This window comes from Tupaia chinensis, unplaced genomic scaffold, assembly GCF_000334495.1.
Source record: "Tupaia chinensis unplaced genomic scaffold, TupChi_1.0 Scaffold000523_1, whole genome shotgun sequence".
Classification (NCBI taxonomy): domain Eukaryota; kingdom Metazoa; phylum Chordata; class Mammalia; order Scandentia; family Tupaiidae; genus Tupaia; species Tupaia belangeri.
The window spans coordinates 2,273,840-2,292,138 of record NW_006160036.1 but is presented as its reverse complement, the minus strand read 5'-3'; the positions used below and the strand labels follow the sequence as shown (position 1 = coordinate 2,292,138).

The window sequence follows — 18,299 nt, the reverse complement described above, 5'->3', positions numbered from 1 at the left end:
CCGGCACGAAAAAAAAAAAAAAAAAAAAAAAAAAAAAAAAAACAACCTAACCTCTCCCAAAAAAAAGAAAGGAAGGAAGGAAGGAAAGAAGGAAGGAAGGAAGGAGGGAAGGAAGGAAAATACAGATTCTGGGGCTAGCATGGTTGTTAAAGCTCTGGATTCCTACACAGCTGACTGCTGTTTGAGTCCCAGACTGAAACACTGGGACGGAAACAGCTGCTTAAAACTCACACCAGGTGTGGGAACCAGCAGTTAGCGTAATGGCTATGTTGCTGGACTCCCACGTAGTCAACTGTGGTTCGCGTCCCGGACCCGGTGTCTTAGAACTCACGCTGGGCGTGTGTGCGTGCGTGCGTGCCCATGATCCCGAGAGGAGCATGGAGAAGAAGGGATTGCGGCGTGACCATCCCCCCTGGGGGGTGATTTCTCGCTTTCTGTCTCTATGTCTTTCTCTGTCTGTCTGGCTTTTTTTTACCTTACAAAAAAAAAAAAAAAAAAAGAACTCACACCAGGTGTGTGTGGATGTGTGTCCAAAATCCCTGGAGGAGATTAGAGAAGAAGGGATTGTGGCATGGTCATCCCCCGTTGGGGGTGATTTCTCACTTTCCCTATCACTGTTTCTGTCTCTCTGGTGAGCATACACACTATGACAAAAAAAAAAAAAAAAAAAAAAAAAAAAAAAAAAAAAAAAATCTTACAAGAAAAAAGCAGATTCTGACCAACACTGGAGAGTACTGACAAATGATGGGAAACATACACAAACTCAAGGCCTCCAATAACATACACACACACACACACACACACATTTATGCACATTCACACACATTCTCATACACAACTTAAATATATACACACATAATAAAGGCAAATAAATTGTTTAAGCCCTATGCATAGCTTCTTACCTTACCCAAGATCCCTAACACAGATGTCAGACTTATTAGTGAAAAACTTTATAAGACTGAGGCAAATTAAATGCACTCTTCCACTTTTTTGGCTCCTTCTCCCTGTATGACTATGGAAAATTTACAGGGATTCTAGGCAGAGGAATACTTCAAGTCCGAAGAAATCTTGAGGCTGAGCTCGGAGGACAGCACCACTGACAGATGGTTCTATGGGCTTGATTTTGCCTTGACGCCCTAATTTATATATAATAGCTAGGGAGAGGAAAAAGAATCCCAGGTGACTAAGAATCAGTAAACCCCAAGGGACTCTGTCATCCTAGCTTTCTGCTCATCAGTCTGGAATTTCACAACCCTTTTTAACCTAAGAGGAACTCTGCAGAGAGCTGCCAGGACCAGCGTGGATCTCTCCACTGGGTTCTTTTCCCCTCCACATGCCCAGTCCCCCAGGTCTCCTTGGCTCCCCAAACCAGGCAGCCCCTAAGACATGGTACTGAACTGATGGACAGTAGGCAGTCTCTCTGCAAGCTCCTGTCCCACTCTGCATTCCTCTCGCCACTCACTGATTTCTTCTCGCTCATGGTTTTATTGCCTATTCCAGGAATATCTCTCATATTGTGTAGACTGAACTCACCAGGGAGGGGAGAGGCCAAGCCCCTGGCACCTCTGTGTAATGTGTGCACAATCTCAGGCACACACTAGCTCTTCTCAGCCTGAGTTGACTCAGGCAAGGTTCCCAAAGCCAGTCCTCATTCCACCAAACTAAAATAAACATTGGGAGACCCTTGTAGGGTGTGGCAGGGACTCCCTGTGCCAACCAGCACATACACTCCTGGGGCCTTCATAATACACCAGGCATGCCCTACTATTAATTATGCCAGAGTAAGGAACACTAACCCAGGACACAGTGCAAGCGGGTGCATTAGCAGGAAGAACCCAGAGGTATACCGTACGGTTGTCTCCACTCCAATCGAATACCAAATAGGGTTTTTTGATGTTTTAATTGGCCATGGGGCACACATACCAAGAGAGACAAAATGGAAAAGCAGCCCCCCGGGGGGATAGCCATGCCATAATCCCTTTTCCTCCATTCTCCTCTCCAGATTTTGGACACACACACACATACATACACACACACACACACACACACACACACACACACACACAGAAGGCATGTTCCTCAAATTACTAGGCCCAGGACTTGAATCACATAATCAGCAATATAGCATCCAGGTTCCTTAATCACCACACCACTGGCTGGCCCTTAAACACTGTCAGGTCAGCTCTCTGAGGCCACCAAGATTATTAGACTGTTCTGGTACACTATCTAGAGGGGACCAGTTTTTACCTGGAGCACATTCTCCCGACTCCCTAACTAAAAAGTCAGTCCTGATATTTCTAAGTGATAGGCTGAGAGGCCATATGGAGCATTTATTATTTATTAAAGTTTATTTTTCCCTGGGTGAGCAATTGGTATGGAGATTAAGATGACTGGATCCCACATGGCCAACTGAACGGTTCAAATCCTGGACTCAGCAGCATGAAGAAAAAAAGTTTGTATCTTCTGAGAGAGAGAGTAAGACAGACCAGGGTATGTGTGTGTGTGTGTGTGTGTGTGTGTGTTTGTGTGTGTGTGTGTTTGTGTGTGTGTGTGTGTGTGTGTCTAAAATCTGGAGAGGAGAATGGAGGAAAAGGGATTATGGCATGGCTTTCCCACAACAGGGTCTTCAAAACATGGTCCATACCTAAGCCTCAGCCAGCCAGAATCGTGGGCACCCACAGGCCCAGCAAACTCAAGACCTTCCCATGTGGGTTTAACGTCTCACAGTGCTCTGTGGCCACTGCACCACTGGCTGGCCCAGGGCATCAATTCTGAATTATGCCACACTGTTTCATATCTCAGCTGGGGAAGATAAAAACAAGTGGCTGGAGGCAGCTGGTGGTGTGATAAAGTTAAGATGGCTGGATCCCACACAGACAACTGTGCAGTTTGAATCTTAGACCCGGCAGCTTGAAAAGGACACCAGGCACATTACATGCACTCCCGGTGCACGTCTCCCATTAAAAAAAAAATCTAGGAACCAGCAGTTGGCGTGGTGGTTAAGGTGCTGGACACTCCCACATGGCTGACCACAGTTCAAGTCCTGAACCTGGCAGCTTGCTTTCTCACTCTCCCACCCCCCATGTGTCTCTTTCTGGCCAAATTAAAAAATAAAATAAATGAATAAATGAAATTAAATAAAAATAATTCTTTAAAAAAATCCAAGTAGTTATTACTCTTTTTTAAAATTTGCTATAGGGTGCATGCATTCATCATAGAGAGACAGAGAGAAAGTGAGAAATCATCCCCGGGTGGGGGGGTGTGTGTGTGTGTGGCCACACCACAATCTCTCCTCTGTTCTCCTAGGATTTGGGACACACATGCACACACACCCAGCATGTTAATGAGTAGATATTTTTATTTTATTTTTATCATTGTTATTATTTTAATTTGCAATAAGGCATGTGCACTCACTGGAGAGAAAGGGAAAGTGACAAAGCAAGCCACCAGGTCCACTACTTGAACTACGGTCAGCCATGTGGGAGTCCAGCACCTTAATCACCACGCCACCTGCTGGCTTCCATTGAGTAGTCATTATTGAGCCTGAAGAAACCTTAAAGTCAGAGATCTGCCTCAAGAATGAACAATTACTGGGGCCAGCAGGTGCTGTGATGGTTAAGGGCACTGCATTCCCACATGGTCGACTGTGGTTGGAGTCCTGGACCTGGCAGCTTGATTTCTCACTTTACTCCCCACTCCCACCCCCATCCCTCTCTGGTCAAATTAAAATAAAATAATGAAAAAATAAATAAAGTTAAATAATTCTATGATAAACAAAAAAATATTCTTCTAATCCCATATTGCTGTTCATTTTCCTTAGGTTGGTAATGACACTCACTTTTTACACCATTTAAACTACAAAATTTATGAACTATGAATTCAGTTGAAAGAAGAATAAAATGAACCCTTGGAACCCATAATGCATGCTAAGAAATAATATGACCAGCACCTTAGAAATGGCATTTATGGGAACCAGCAGTTAGCATAATGGCTATGTCACTGGACTCCCACGTAGTCGACCACGGTTTGAGTCCTGGACCCGGTGGCTTAAAACTCACACTGGTTGTGTGTGTGTGCATGCCCAAGATCTCAAGAGGAGAATGGAGGAGAAGGGACTGCGGCGTGACCATCCCCCCTGGGGGGTGATTTCTCGCTTTCTATCTCTCTGTCTCTCTCTGTCTGTCTGGTGAGCGCACGCGCCCTATAGCAAAAACCTCTCAAATAAATAAATAAGAAATGGCATTTGTGGGGCCAGCAGATGGCATGATGGTTGGAGGCACTGGACTCCCACATAGCCAACTACAGTTTGAGTCCCAGACCTGGCAGCTTGCTTTCTCACTTTCCCTCTTTCTCTCACTCTCACTCTGTCCCTCGCTGGTCAAATTGAAAGAAGCAAATAAATAAAGTTAAATAAAATAATTATTTTTTTTAAATGGTATTTGTACCCATTCCTCATGATAGCTGTCTACTCCCTAAGGATAATCATTCTCCTGAATTCAACATTAACTATATCCATTCTTTTTTTCTTTTTTCTTAAGAGAGATAAAGATTTTTGCTATAGGATATATACACTTGCCAGAAAGACAGAGAGAAAGAGAGAAATTACCCCCCATGGGGGGGGGGGAGACAGTCGGCCACAATCCCTTCTCCTCCATTTGCCTCCTGGGATTTTTGGACACACACACTCATGCTGGGTGTGATTTTCAAGTCACCAGATCTGGGATTCAAACCAAGGTCATGTGGGAGTCCAGCGCCTTAACAACTACATCACCTATTGGCCCCATCCATTCTTTCTTTTAATAGTTTTACCACCTAAAAGGGAACCCATAAAAAATGTACTGGTTAGTTCTTTTTTTTTTTTAAAGTTCATATAATCCATTTCATAATACGGTATACATCTTTTGTGGCTGGCTCTCTTGTTCAACATTATGTTTCTGAGATTCTACCAGACTGATGCTGCTATCTTTCACTCGCTGAAAGGAATACTGTTCCATGGTACATGCCAGCCTATGACATTAACTCTTCCTTTACTCAGCCAGACACACTGACTACAGACTAACAAATTCATGCCAGGGGAATTGTTGGTGGCAGTTGCACACTGGCTTCCACGTGGTAGACCAGACAGCAAAACAACTAGAGATGCTTTACTTGGTTATGCCTGAAGGGTGGGCAAGATCTCACTAAGAAATGGAGCTGAGGCCTTGCTTAGCAAGCAAATGGTGGCTCTACTGGATAAACCTGGGTAAGCGAATCCCTAAGATAAAACCCTTCCATGGTTCTGGGTCTACAGCTTTATAGGGCAGGGAAAGGAAGGAGAGGGAAGGGCGGCGTTGATATCACAGTCTTCACCTTCCTGGGCACGTCAGTGCCCAGCACCCAAGTCCAAGACAAACCTACCCTTCAGACGAGGGAAACTAAATATTTAGTCTGGAAGGCAGAGAGCAGAAGCCCATCATTCTTTCTGCCCCGAGAAAGCAAGGACAGCAGAGGGCTGCCCTTGAATCCTGAAGGTTTGATTCATCACCTCCCAACCACAGTTCTTGAAGTAAATGCATCACTTCTCAGGCGTGAGGCCTGGGGGAGGGAGAGGGTACAATAAACAGTCTCCAGATACAGAGAAAAACCGTCACCTTTACTGAACACTCCCAGTATGCAAGACCCTCAGACCAACACGCCTCATCTCAGTTTATTCCTACAACGACCCTCTGTGAAAGGTGATATCCCCACTTTACACCTGAAAACACTGAAGTTCCTAGAGCTTTAGTGATTTGTCCAGCATCCCATGACAAGTAAATGACAGGCCAGGATTCTGTCTGCATCTTCTGGTTCCAAAGCCCAGTGATCTTCTGCAGTAGTTCATCCTGTGCACTGCAGCAGAATGCACGTGCACTCGGTGACCTTCATACGTCAGCAGATGGAGATGGGGTTCTTAAGAAAGCAGAGGATGCTGCCTTGGGTGAAACTTTCAAAAGTGCTCCCTGCTGAATAGCAGCAGATTCCATGTGACTGCAGAATCAACACTAGATAGCAGAGGCCCATGAGAACTCAGGGGACAGGCATGGTAAAATGTCACAGCAGCCAGGCAGAATGAGAAGGACACTCATGTAGCTTCAACTGTCTAGAAGGCCCCACGGTCACTGATGATTAACTAATACTGAACCCCCACCACGTATGACTGGGAAACACATACTGGATTCTCTGTTGAAGCCTGACTGCTGTTTTAACAGCCAATGGTCCTCATCACAAATGACAAAGAAGGGTTATCAGGATCTATGTCTTTCAAGACGAGTTAACTAGAGAAATTTAGAGGCCAAGAAATAGGTCAGGAATTTCAAGCCAAACTTGTTAAAAGCTGGACTCTGCCTTCCAGCCTCAAATTAAGTGACATCAGCATGTTTGACACAGACTTTCTAAGTCAGCTAACAGACCAAGACTACCAAGGCTAAGGAGGAATCACCCTCAGGAGAGCGACAAGCTGGTGTTCCTCGTCCCTGGCTGTTGGCCACAGAAGAGATTCTGCTTCCTCCAGGCCTGGATGCCTATCATTCTTTTGTTGACACCAGATGTGCCAAGCACATTGTCGGTCCTTACATTATGAGACCCGACTTATTTATTCTGCCTGACTGTCTTCATGACATGAGGCAACACCTTTGCAAAGACTTGGAGAAAAGAGAAGAAGGCAATGGCACCTCTACTCCGATGACGCTATGGATAAAAGGGCCAAATATCTACCCTTTCTGCTCCAAACATCTGCCAGTCACCACAACTCCATGCACACATACAACAAATCCAGAGAAGCTGACAGCTGTCTTCAGACAGATCTTTCAAAATGCCATGGGTATTGTCTGAAATCATATTTCATTTTCAAAGCATTATTTCCCACTCCCTGGGGTTTGTTTAGGAAGATTTTTATCAAATTTTATTCATCTACTCCCACAAAGAGCAATGATTTACAAACTCCATTCATATGATTCTTTTCCTAAAAATTTTCTTTAAATGTCTGGGGATTTTGTACATTGTAATAAACAATAAACACGAGTCCCAACCCCCTCCCTCATCTCTCGAATATACTTGAAGCTATTTTCCTCCCTAGGAATTCAGTTGCCATGGAAATGAGTTTGCACCATCAACACAGGTATTAGATGGGAATTTCAATAAGTAAAATGACATCATCTGTGGTAAGTGCAAGTACAATAACACAACTTGGACTCTAGGTGGAGGAGATCTTAACCAACACAACAGGGAGAACCATGGCCTACTCCCCCAAAGAGAAATGCACAAACAGAAAATTTCACACACAAAGAACCTAAGAACGTAACACGGCTCTAAGTGTTCCCATATGTATCCAGGAGAAGTATCTACAGTCATGTCCCCAGTGTGTGAACTAAGCAGTCAAGTTCTCTACTCAAAACCTCCTGTCCCTTCATCCAGATAACTAACTTAGCCAGTCCCAGTCTTTACCAAGGAACCTCTGCCCCTTCTAAAAATCCTGAGTTCTGTACTTCCCTCTGAGCCTCCTTACATATTGACTGAGCCAATTACAAGCTCTCTGGAAATTTCCAAAAGTTTCTAGCATAAATTGTTCCCTGTCACTTCTCAATATGTTTTCAATAGCTTGAAAAATCTCCCCAGCTCCTTCTTAGCACAAAAGGAGGGGAGTCTTACCGGGATCTCCCACCGAAGCAGTTGGTACTGGAGGGCTGGTGCCGATTCTCTGCAGTTGTAGCTGTCCCAGAGGATTCTCTTGAAGGTGGTTGTGATCCTGGAGGGATTGATCACGAAAAAAAAGATAGAAATGGTGAGAAGCTCAACCCTGTCTAAAGATTTGGCTACCAATTAGGCTCACTCTGTGTATTGCAGTCACCCACCATGAGGGGTCAGGGACACCTGGCAAGCTACGACCACCAGCATGAGAAGGAAGGGGGACCAGCATGTGAGCTCTGATCTGCACCATGGACCAGTGGGGCTCAACTCTTGGAAACAGCTTCTCTTCTCCAAGGCATTAGAGAACATCCAAGGCACTTACGAACACATCGTCTTAAACATTAAGTGAACTTTGGGACCAGCAGACGATGTAATGGTTATGTCACTGAACTCCCACATAGTCTACCATGATTCAAGTCCAGGACCCAGGGGTTTAAAACTGATGCGGGGTGTGTATGCACGCGTGCCCAAAATCCTAAGAGGAGAATAGAGGAGAAAGGATTGCAGGGTGACCAACCCCGCTGGGAGGTGATTTCTCACTTTCTGTCTCTCTGATGAGCACACATGACCTATAGTAAAAAGCTCTCTTAAAGAAAACAAAACATTAAGTGAACTTCAACTTCACTTCTCTGTGCTGGAGATCAGATGCTAACCATGCAAAGTGGGGGTATAGAACGGAGGCATTTCTTCATAGTACAACCACAGAGCTTTTAAAAAGCTAAATCCGGGGCCAGCTCCACAGCACAGCACTAACGCACTAACCAAGAGAAGCAGGATTCCACATGGCAGCCACAGTTCAAATCCCTGGCCTGGTCAGCCTGAAGCATGCCAAGCATATGCAAGAGTGCTCAGGATCCAACAGACTAGAGGAAGGGAACCATGATGTGACTAGACCCTGTGCAAGGTTCCTCTCTCTTTATCTCTCTCTCTCTCTATCCTGTGCATGTGCATACACTATCATAAGTAAAGAAAAAACTTGGAAACTAAATCAGGCCATGATAATCTTCCACTAAAAACCCTTCAACAACATTCTGTTTCTCAGGATGAAGCTCAAAATCTTTACCCAGGTCTCTGAGGATGTGTGATCTGCGTTAGCCTGCTCCTCTCACCTCACCTCTACCATTCTTCCTGCTTTGTATAACCCAGTCACTCTGGCCATCTCTGTTCCCACTGCAGTCTAAGCCACTCTACCCCCACACCACTACCTTATCTAAACTCGTCACACTCCAGCTCTCAGACTCCTTAGAGAAATCTTTCCAGACACCCCAATTTAGATGAGATCCCCTCAAATAAAACTCTCATCCCCACCTGTGTTTTTCATTCACAGCTTTTGTCACAATTACAGTTATATAATTATTTGTGTGTTCACTCACTTGATACCTAACTTCCCCTGCCCCTCCAAGTAGATGATAAACCCTGGAGTGAAAAAAATCAGACCATGTGAATTTTGCCCACTGCCATGTGGCTAGCACCTGGTCTGAGGCCTAGTACACACCAGGCATTCCATTGTGTGTATGCATGTAGAATGAGTGAACAGTGTGTGCTTTTCCTGCGTTCAAAGTATTGCTCAGTTCAGCTGAGGGATTCTTCTCGGCAATCAAGGTCCCCCAACCACTGAGGTTCCCCCAAATGCTCTTGAATTAGAGCTCAAATTTCACCCCTTTGATGCTGCAGAAAGCCAGTTTGGGACCCAGAAAATGACACATCACATCAGTTACCTCACGTCTAACAAAACATTTAATGAGAAAAATTATGGAGAAACTCAGCCCATTTCACACCTCAGACTTCATGAAATAATGTCCTGCTAGATCCAAAGGTGACTAATTCAGGTTACATCAAGAGACATGAACTATCAACATTCAGGACAGGGCAGGAGACACCCTCCAATTTCCCTGCTCCTGTCTATATTTTGCTAGTGTGTATCTCTACCAGGACACGCAGAGTCCTTCCCAACCAGCACCGCCGCATGAGACACACCCTCAAACCCCCCAGCAAGCGTAGGTGTACTGAGAGACACAAAAGTAGACCAAAGTCACATTTGATAAAGATGTTTCATTTTCTAAAGCCCATGTGGGATGAAAAGATGTTTTTCTCTGCTTGTAAACCAAACAGTAACATACATACAAAGACCTGACATTTTTTGGTCCTTGATCAGAAAGTAGTCCTTGAAACATCACGCTGTGACTTGGATCTGGGATGCAAAGAGGAGCAAGAGCTAGCTAGGGGCCAGGACTGCCCAACCAAGATCCCTGGTAGAGAACCATGTTCTCAGCACCTTCTGCCACTGCCCAGCCCTGCCCTGCCCCATCCCGGCACAGCCCTGGGGAGCAGGGCGGCACTCACCGTCTGTCACAGCACTGCCATTAGGCACGCTTCCCAGATCAACAGTTGGCCCGTCCAGGAAAATTGTCAGCTCTCCGCCCGAGACAACACTGCCTTTGTTCTCTGTCTGCAGGTTCAGGGTCAGCTGCGTGTTCTCCACTGTTGGGTACAAAAGGTAACATGGATGGACTGAAGTTACTGAACCCCAAGTTATGGTTCTAGAAGTTAATACCCCTTTTGGGGCCAGCATAGTGGTTATGTCACTGGACTCCCACATGGTTGACCGTGGTTCAAGTCCCAGACCTGGTGGCTTGAAACTCATGCCAAGCATGTGCGAGTGGATGCCCGAGATCCTGAGAGGAGAATAGAGGAGAAGGGATTGTGGCATGGCCATCTTCTCTGGGAGGTGATTTCTCATTTTCTATCTCTCTGGCAAGTACACATACCCTATAGCAAAAAATTTCTAAAAAAACCCACAAACAAACAAAAAAAGGACATCCCTTTTAACTGATCTGGCTTCCCTGGCAATGCTTTTCTGCATCTTCAAATGTGTCTCATGGCATGGAAAAAGGGGTGAGAATGGGCCAGCAGGTGTCATGGTGGTTAAGGCACTTGATCTCACATGGCTAACTGCGTGGTTCCAGTTCCAGACCCAGAGACTTGAAAAACACAGATGAGTTTGTGCATGCCCAAAACCCCAAGAGGAGAATAGAGGACAAGGGACTGTAGTGCGGCCATCCCCCAGTGTGGCCATCTCCCCTGGGGATGATTTCTCACTTTCCCTCTCATTGTCTCCCTCTGGTGAGCACACATACCATGTAGGAAAAAAAAAAAAAAAAAAGGAGTGGGAAGGAGTCTATCTTTATTGTGGCTGTACAAGCATGGTGGGCAAGCTCTACTCTTTTTTTCCTAAACATTTTATATCATTAACTTAGCTACAAAATTACTGTACTACTGATTTATTTGTTTGCTTGTCCTTGAAGGACCATGAGAAAAGAGTAGGGAACTGACAGTACACAGAGGAAGAGATTAGTTGCAAGTGGCATCCACCCTCTCCTACCCACAGAAAGAACAACGGCAAGAAGAGAAACAGGACAGGAAAGCCTTAAAAATAGCAACGAGAGTCATCTCTAGAGGAGGGGCTGCAGGGGCTTATTCTCATTTCGTTAAAAATTGGTTTTTAAGGGTCAGCCCAGTAACCTAGTGGTTAAAGAGAGTCAGATCCCACGTGGTCGACTGTGGTTTGGGTCCCAGCCCCAGCAGCTTGTAAAAAAACACTGGGCATGTGTGTGCATGCGCAAATGCATCCAAAATCCTGATACAAAGCAAGAGAGGAGGAAAGGGGGTTATAGCTGACCACACCTCATTATGGGGTTCTCTCTTTTCTCTCTGGTGATTGCACGGGCCCTCTGGCAATGTAAAGGAAGGAAGGAAGGAAGGAAGGAAGGAAGGAAGGAAGGAAGGAAGGAAGGAAAAGTGGTTGCAAAATTTTTAGTCCTAAAAATGCATCGCCTTAAAATAAGGGAAAAAAGTTCAAACATTGAAGTTCAATACAGGCAAGTGAGCCCATCAGTCCCTACAGAGAAACCAGCAGGACCTGGCTTAGGACCACAGTGAGAAGCAGCTTGGGGTCATCCGGCCCTGCAGAACACCAGGCAGACTCAGCTTTCGGTAAGAAGAGCTGGGTAACTGCAGCCAAAAAACTGACACAGGGCAGAAGACCAGATCCTAGGCAGGCTGGAGACTGCTACACAAGAGTCCCCCATCACTGAGCTCGGTCACACTGACCGGCTTCTGTCCAGTTTCTGGTCAGGAGCTATGGCCTCTAGTGCAGGGCCATTCAGTCAAGACTAAGAGAGATCTGGCGATAATGAGGACTTCCACAGGGTATGCCGTCCCTCCACTTACCTTATGAAACCAGGCCATGGAAGTGGCATGTATTCGAATCTCAGCCTCCCACCCCAACCCACCACTGCATTTTATTTCTTAGCTGTTATTATATGGTGACAAGCCATCTTGCCTGTTTTCTAGAACAAGGCAAGGCATAGGTAAATAAGTGTCGCTGTGAGCACTAAAGTAAATCTGAGTACTTTCTAGAAATAACCTTCCCAATCCCCAAAAAGAACCTGCTCCAAATCTGAGAAACAGATGAAGCAGGCCCAGCTGTGACAGTGCAAGCAGGAGCGTGCTGCTGTGCAATGGCTGGGCTGCATGGGAGGCCTGGGTTCAGTTCCTGGCCCAACCTAAACAGCCAGACATGGTGGCATGCCCCTGTGGTTCTAGCTAACTGGGAGGCTGGAAAAGGCAGGACACAACATGGAGAAACCCTGCTGAAAATGCCTTTCCTTTCCACCTCTCAATCACACTCATATCCTCTCTCTTCATTAAAGAAAAAAAAAAAAAAAAAGAAAGAAAGAAGAAGGGGGCCAGCAGGTGACATGGCGCTTAAATGCTGGACTCACACATGGCTGACCATGGTTTGAGACCCCAGACCCCGAGGCTAGACATAGGTGCATGCATGTCAAAAGTCCTGAGAGGAGAAGGGATTGCGGCATGGCCATCCCCCCTAGGGGATGATTTCTCACTTTTGCTCTCTAACTCTCACCAATGAGTGCACTCGCCCTAGGGCAAAAACCTAAAATAAAAAAGGAGAGGAAGACTATTATAGATTTACTAGATTTAAAGGAACATAATCACCGAATGCCATCCAGGAATTCTGACTAAACCTTGGTTACAAAAACATAGGACTGGGACAATTGGAGATATTTGCATATGGACTGGACATTAGATGACTTTTGAAATTACAGTTAATTTTCTTAGGTCCAATAATAGTACTATGGTTTTATATAAGAATGCTCTTATTCTTGGGAGACTAATGATAGCTACAGCTATTCTCAAGGGGTCTTTGCTATTGCTTTGTTTAGTTTCTCTTCCATGAGTGAGACAGAGAGAGAGAGAGACTATCTATCCTCAATAGGGTTCTGATGCCACAGTTGTGGATACCAATTTACCTACAGCCTTTAGCAAGACCCAAGCCACGGGCAAGGGCATGCCCAGCGTCCTTGGGGGGCCCTAGACTTAAATAGGGAACGTCCCCATGAGGGACTGCCTCACAGACCACCACATTTTACTGCTGTGCCACCATCTGGCCTGTCCCAAATGGTTTTATAGGTCTGAACTTTTTAGTGCAAAGCATCATTATATTTTCAATTTACCTTTAAACAGTTTAGGGGGGATGCGAACACTCACACACTCACATGCAGATAAGACAACGCAGTCACGCTAACAAACAACAAACATCAGTCCAAGTGGAGTACTTCTGGGTTTTCGTTGGATCCCCCTTTCAATTCTTCTGTACGTTTGCAAATTTCATAGTAAAAAATTGGAAAAGGGTATTTTTTGTTAATTGGCAGGGCTATTAAAATAATTAAACCTCTGAGAACAGAACACCCCATTATTCTTTTTTTCTTAAAAAAAAAAAAAAAAAAAAAAAAACCTGAGCCAGGGGAGCCCTACAATACATAATGGGACTAAAGAAACCATTAGCTAATTGAGTGACAGACCCGAGCATACAGAGGAGGCTGAAAGGCGCAAGTGTGGCTGGAAAACATATACTGGAATCTTAGTTATAAATAGCAGTCGTAGCCACCTCGCCTCTGGGGCCTCTGGTTTCACTGCAGCCGTGCTGACGACTCTACAAAGGCCCTTTCTCCTCCAGTATGTCTTCTTACTGCCTTTTGAGGCATTGCTCAAAAATCAAGAAACCCACAAAAAAGTGGATGTAAGTCAATCCTCATAGCTAGAATCAGACTTGGCTTGGGAAGCTCAACAAATACACACTCAATCTCATCTGCCCTGCTCCTCTCCTCTCATGCAGTTCATTTATGTGACAGAGCACCTACTGAGTCACACAGAAGTCTGTGCTCCTGGGCACTTACATTCTGGTTAGGAAAGACAAGCAATTTGAAAAATAAAATAAAAGGAAACTGCATAACCTGTTAGAAGCTAGCCAGATGCAATAGGTAAAACTGAAAAAAAGGAAGGGGGATGGAGAATGCTAAGCTGGGAGGGTGATCTGGAGTGGTAAAAAAAGTCTCGCTGAGCAAAGACCTAAAGAAGAATGGGAGAAAGCACAGACGCATCTGAAGGAAGACTAATCCAGGGAGAGGAAAAAGCAAGTCCCATGGCCCTGAGTGTCTGAGGAGGGGCAGAGAGGCCAGGGCAGATGGAATGGGGGTGAGGAAAGAGGAGCAGACGATGAGGGCAGGATGTGACCAGAGCCCACGAAGGTCCTGGAGCCTTGCAAAGTCCTTCGCTTTGCTCTGCCGTTATAGGGTGCTGAGCAAGGAGATGACAAGCATAATCATCCTGGCTGTAGGAGGAGCAAGGGGTGAAGCAGACAAAACCAGGTAGAAGGTCACTGTGGCAATCCAGGCGAGGATGGATGGTGGCTGGGCCGAGGTGATGACAGCTTTCTAGACATTGGGTATCTAAGAAGACTCTACCTTGGTTCCTTTTGAGCCTGTATCAGCGAAGACTGCTGATTCTCCACTGAGCACATCAGCCAGGCCCCATACGCCCCATATGCTGATCTCTTGGAATCAAAGCTTTGGCAAATCACAGGAACTACAGGAACTTAAAAGGATGGCTAGAGGAAGTCAGAATCAGTCAGGACCAAACAGAACACATACAATGAAAACATTGTGCTGGCAAGAGACCCAGGCTCTACCGAGAAAGCCAAAGGCCCAAGTTCATGCTAACTTCAGTGATTAGTAACGTACTTGGGTTATAGGGTCGTGCCCTTCTGTGCTGTTCTAAGAACTGAATGATCCACCGGTATGTTATAATACTACTCGATAGGGTTCAACAGACCCTGATGGGAAAGATATTAGAACCTGGGGAGGAAAGAACCTGGGAAATCTCCATGACCATACCAGGAGAACTCTTTAAAACCTGCTATACCTGAGCCAGCAGGTGGCGTGGTGGTTGAGGTGTTGGACATCCACATAACCAACCAACATTCAAGTCCTGAACCAGGCAGCTTGCTTGCTTGCTCGCACTCTCTCTCTCTCTCTCTCTCTCTCTCTCTCTCTGTGTGTGTGTGTGTGTGTGTGTGTGTTTCTCTCCAGTCAAATTAAATAATAAGTAAAATTTAATAAATTTTTTAAAATTATTTTTATTTAACTTTATTTTTAATTTGATTAGAGAAGGAGAGAGAGAGAAGATGGGGAGAGAGAAAGAGAGAGGGAGGGAGGGAGAGAGGGAGGGAGGGAGAGAGGGAGAGAGAAAGAGAGAGAGAGAGGAAGTGAGAAAGCAAGCCACGAGGTCCAGGACTTGAACTGTAGTCAGCCATGTGGGAATCTTTAACCACCATGCCACCTGCTGTCTCCAATAAATATTTTTAAAATAAAATAAGGAAAGAAAGAAAAGCTGGCATACCAAGAGAGATAACCAGACACCAGGTGTCTCCTGATGGAAACACACCACCACCACCACACAGTATAGGGGGAAAAAGAACCGAGACCAAATCAAGCCTCTAGATCTACCTATCAGTTTACAGGAAACACAGAGGGAGAGAGGCACACGCTAAACCACACTTCAGGAATACAAAGGATAAAATCCAAAATATGCAAAACTATCAAGACAAACTACCTAGTTTCCTCAACAACAATTGCAAGGGGCAAAAAGAGGAAAACCTCTGGAGTAAAAGAGACTGAAGAGATCTATCACTTTTGTCTGGATCTTAATTCAAACAGACCAATGATGGGTAGAAAAAAACTTTCATAAGACAACTAGGAAAATGCAAAAATAGACCAGATACTTAATGATATTAAATAATGGCCATTAAATCTTTTACGTATGTGTCTTAGTCTGCTGTTCTGTTACTAACAAAAATACCTGAGACAGATAATATTATGAAGACCTGGGGTTTTTCTGGCTAATGATTCTGGAGGCTGGGAAGTTCAAAGTCAAGGGGCTGACATCAGGCTGGTCTCTTGTGCTGTCAAAACATGGTGGTGGAAGCAGAGAGGATGGTGGGCATGTGTAATAAAAGACTTTGGGGCAGCCATCTTCCCTTTATAGCAATCTACTCTCATAGGAACTAACACCTTCTCTCAAGAGTGAGTGCTCGAACAATAGATGGCGTAATGGTTACGGTGCGGACTCCCATGTAGTCTACCGTGGTTCAAATCCCAGACCTGGTGACTTAAAAACTCATGCCGGGTACATGTGAATGTGTGCCCAAAATTCCAAGAGGAGAATGGATTATGGTGGGGCCATCACACCCAGGAGGTGTTTTCTCACTGTTTCTCTCTGTGTGTCTCTCTGGCAAGTGCACGTGCCTTATAGCAAAAATCTCTCTCAAAAATTAAAAAAAAAAAAAAGAGTGAGAGCTAACACCGCCCTATAAGACAGCATTGACCCATTCATGGGAGTGATGCCTCCATGATCCACCCTCCCCCAGCTAGGCTTCCCAATGCCATGACACTGAGGTCCAGAATCTAAAACATGGACCCCTGCGAGACGGACCATTATATCAAACATGGCAGTATAAATCTGGCATTCTGGAATCAGCAGATGGCATAACAGTTATATCGCTGGACTCCCACATAGTTGACTGTGAGTCCCAGACCCGGCAGCTTAAAGCTCACACCGGGCACACGTACATGTGTGCCCAAGATCCTAAGGGGAGAATGAAGAAGAGATTACAGCGTGGCCATCCCCCTGGAGGGTGATTTCTCACTTTCTGTCTCTGTGGTGAGTGCACATACCCTATAGCAAAAATCTCTCAAATAAATAAATAAATCTGGCACTGTGACTATGGTTTTAAAGAGCCATTGCCTCGGGCAAACCCCATAGCCTAGTGGTTAAGGGAGCAAGCCAGATCCCACACGGATGATCACAGTCCGTGTTCTGGCCCTGATGGCTCAAAAGAGATGCCTGGTGCATGTGTGTGTGTGCGCGCCCAGAATGGAGGAGAAGGGATTGCAGTGTGACCATGACACACTAGTGGCAATCGGATGGTGCTTTCTCCCTCTCTGGCAAGCACACATGCCCTTTGGCAAATGAAAAATAAATAAACAAACAGGTAGACAGACAGACTCCTTATCTTTTAGATACATAGTGAAATAACTGCAGATGAAGTATGTCTGGGATTTACATAAAATTAATCTAATGGGGGTGGGGGGGTGAGATGGGACGGAAACGTCCACTTGGAGGTGCTGCTGAACAGGATGATGGGCACACAGGGGTTCACTGACATTCTTTCACTTCTGTGTGAGTGTCACATTTTGTGTGGTAGCTTTTCTTCCAAGCCAGCACAAATAGCAACTGTAAACTAACGATTAAACATACAAGAAATCAACATTACATATACAGTTTGAAATACAAAAAGTAGAAAAGTTAACCAGTCAAGCTGTTTGGGAAATAAATCCTACTCTTTATTTTTCCTCAGTTCCAAGCCCCAGATTTGTAAGTGGTTTCAGGCTGATAATTTCCTATTGAGAAGAGCTGGTATGTACAAAAAGAATGAGTTAATATTTTTCTTGATTTGGATTTAATATGTAGTGTGCACATGGTACTAATAAGCTCAGATAGCTAGGGCATGGAGGTTGCCTTCCTTACTCAACAAAAGAAGAAAACTACAAAAGCTGGAACCACCAAACCATGTTACTGTAATGCGATTCCATTATGAAATCCAGAACTCCTGCCTGGATAGTTTCACCACCATGTGTGAAAGAACTTTCTAGTTTATGCTCTTTTATTATCACTGTCCTCCCACTCCCACACCACCAAAATATAATTCACATCTTTTAAAAGAAAATATGGTTCCCCGTTTTCTTCTTGTTTCCTAATTCAGAGTATACGTGTAAGAATTTACCTGGGAATCTGAGAAGAATGAAACAAGACACAAAAGTAGGACACTTTAAAGGGAAAACAAGTCCTCTAGGGTTAAGAGTCTCAGAAGTCTGATGAAGCTGTGATTGATTTGGCCTTAACAGAGCTGTGCAGTGGAACAAGCCTCCTTCTTCCTGCCTCCCTCAGCCCTCAATCCCAGAGGCCCATCAGAAGAAAGTAAAAATAAGCAGGACATTCATTAACAGGTCAGTGTTCACTCGACACATAACTGCGAAACACCGGGGTACAGAGGAACGGAACCGGAGGAAATTCCAGAAGGGCAGAGAGTAAACAGTCCCCTTTCCATTCCCCAGTTCCCTGTAACTCAGACACACACAAACTGGAGTCTACCCCAGGTTTAAAGAGAACACTCT

At 45.0% G+C, this 18,299-nt stretch overlaps 1 protein-coding gene across 1 annotated transcript in view; it reads right to left on the bottom strand.

Moving 5' to 3' along the window:
- The window catches only part of WWP2 (WW domain containing E3 ubiquitin protein ligase 2), a 164,943-nt gene that overhangs the window by 102,685 nt on the left and 43,959 nt on the right, over nucleotides 1-18,299 (bottom strand). Inside the window, exons 4-5 of the mRNA XM_006156931.3 lie at nucleotides 10,048-10,185; nucleotides 7,666-7,762 (exon numbers count right to left, since the gene is read on the bottom strand). Coding sequence (XP_006156993.1) covers nucleotides 7,666-7,762; nucleotides 10,048-10,185 — 235 coding nt within the window. The remainder of the gene's footprint in view (nucleotides 1-7,665; nucleotides 7,763-10,047; nucleotides 10,186-18,299) is intronic.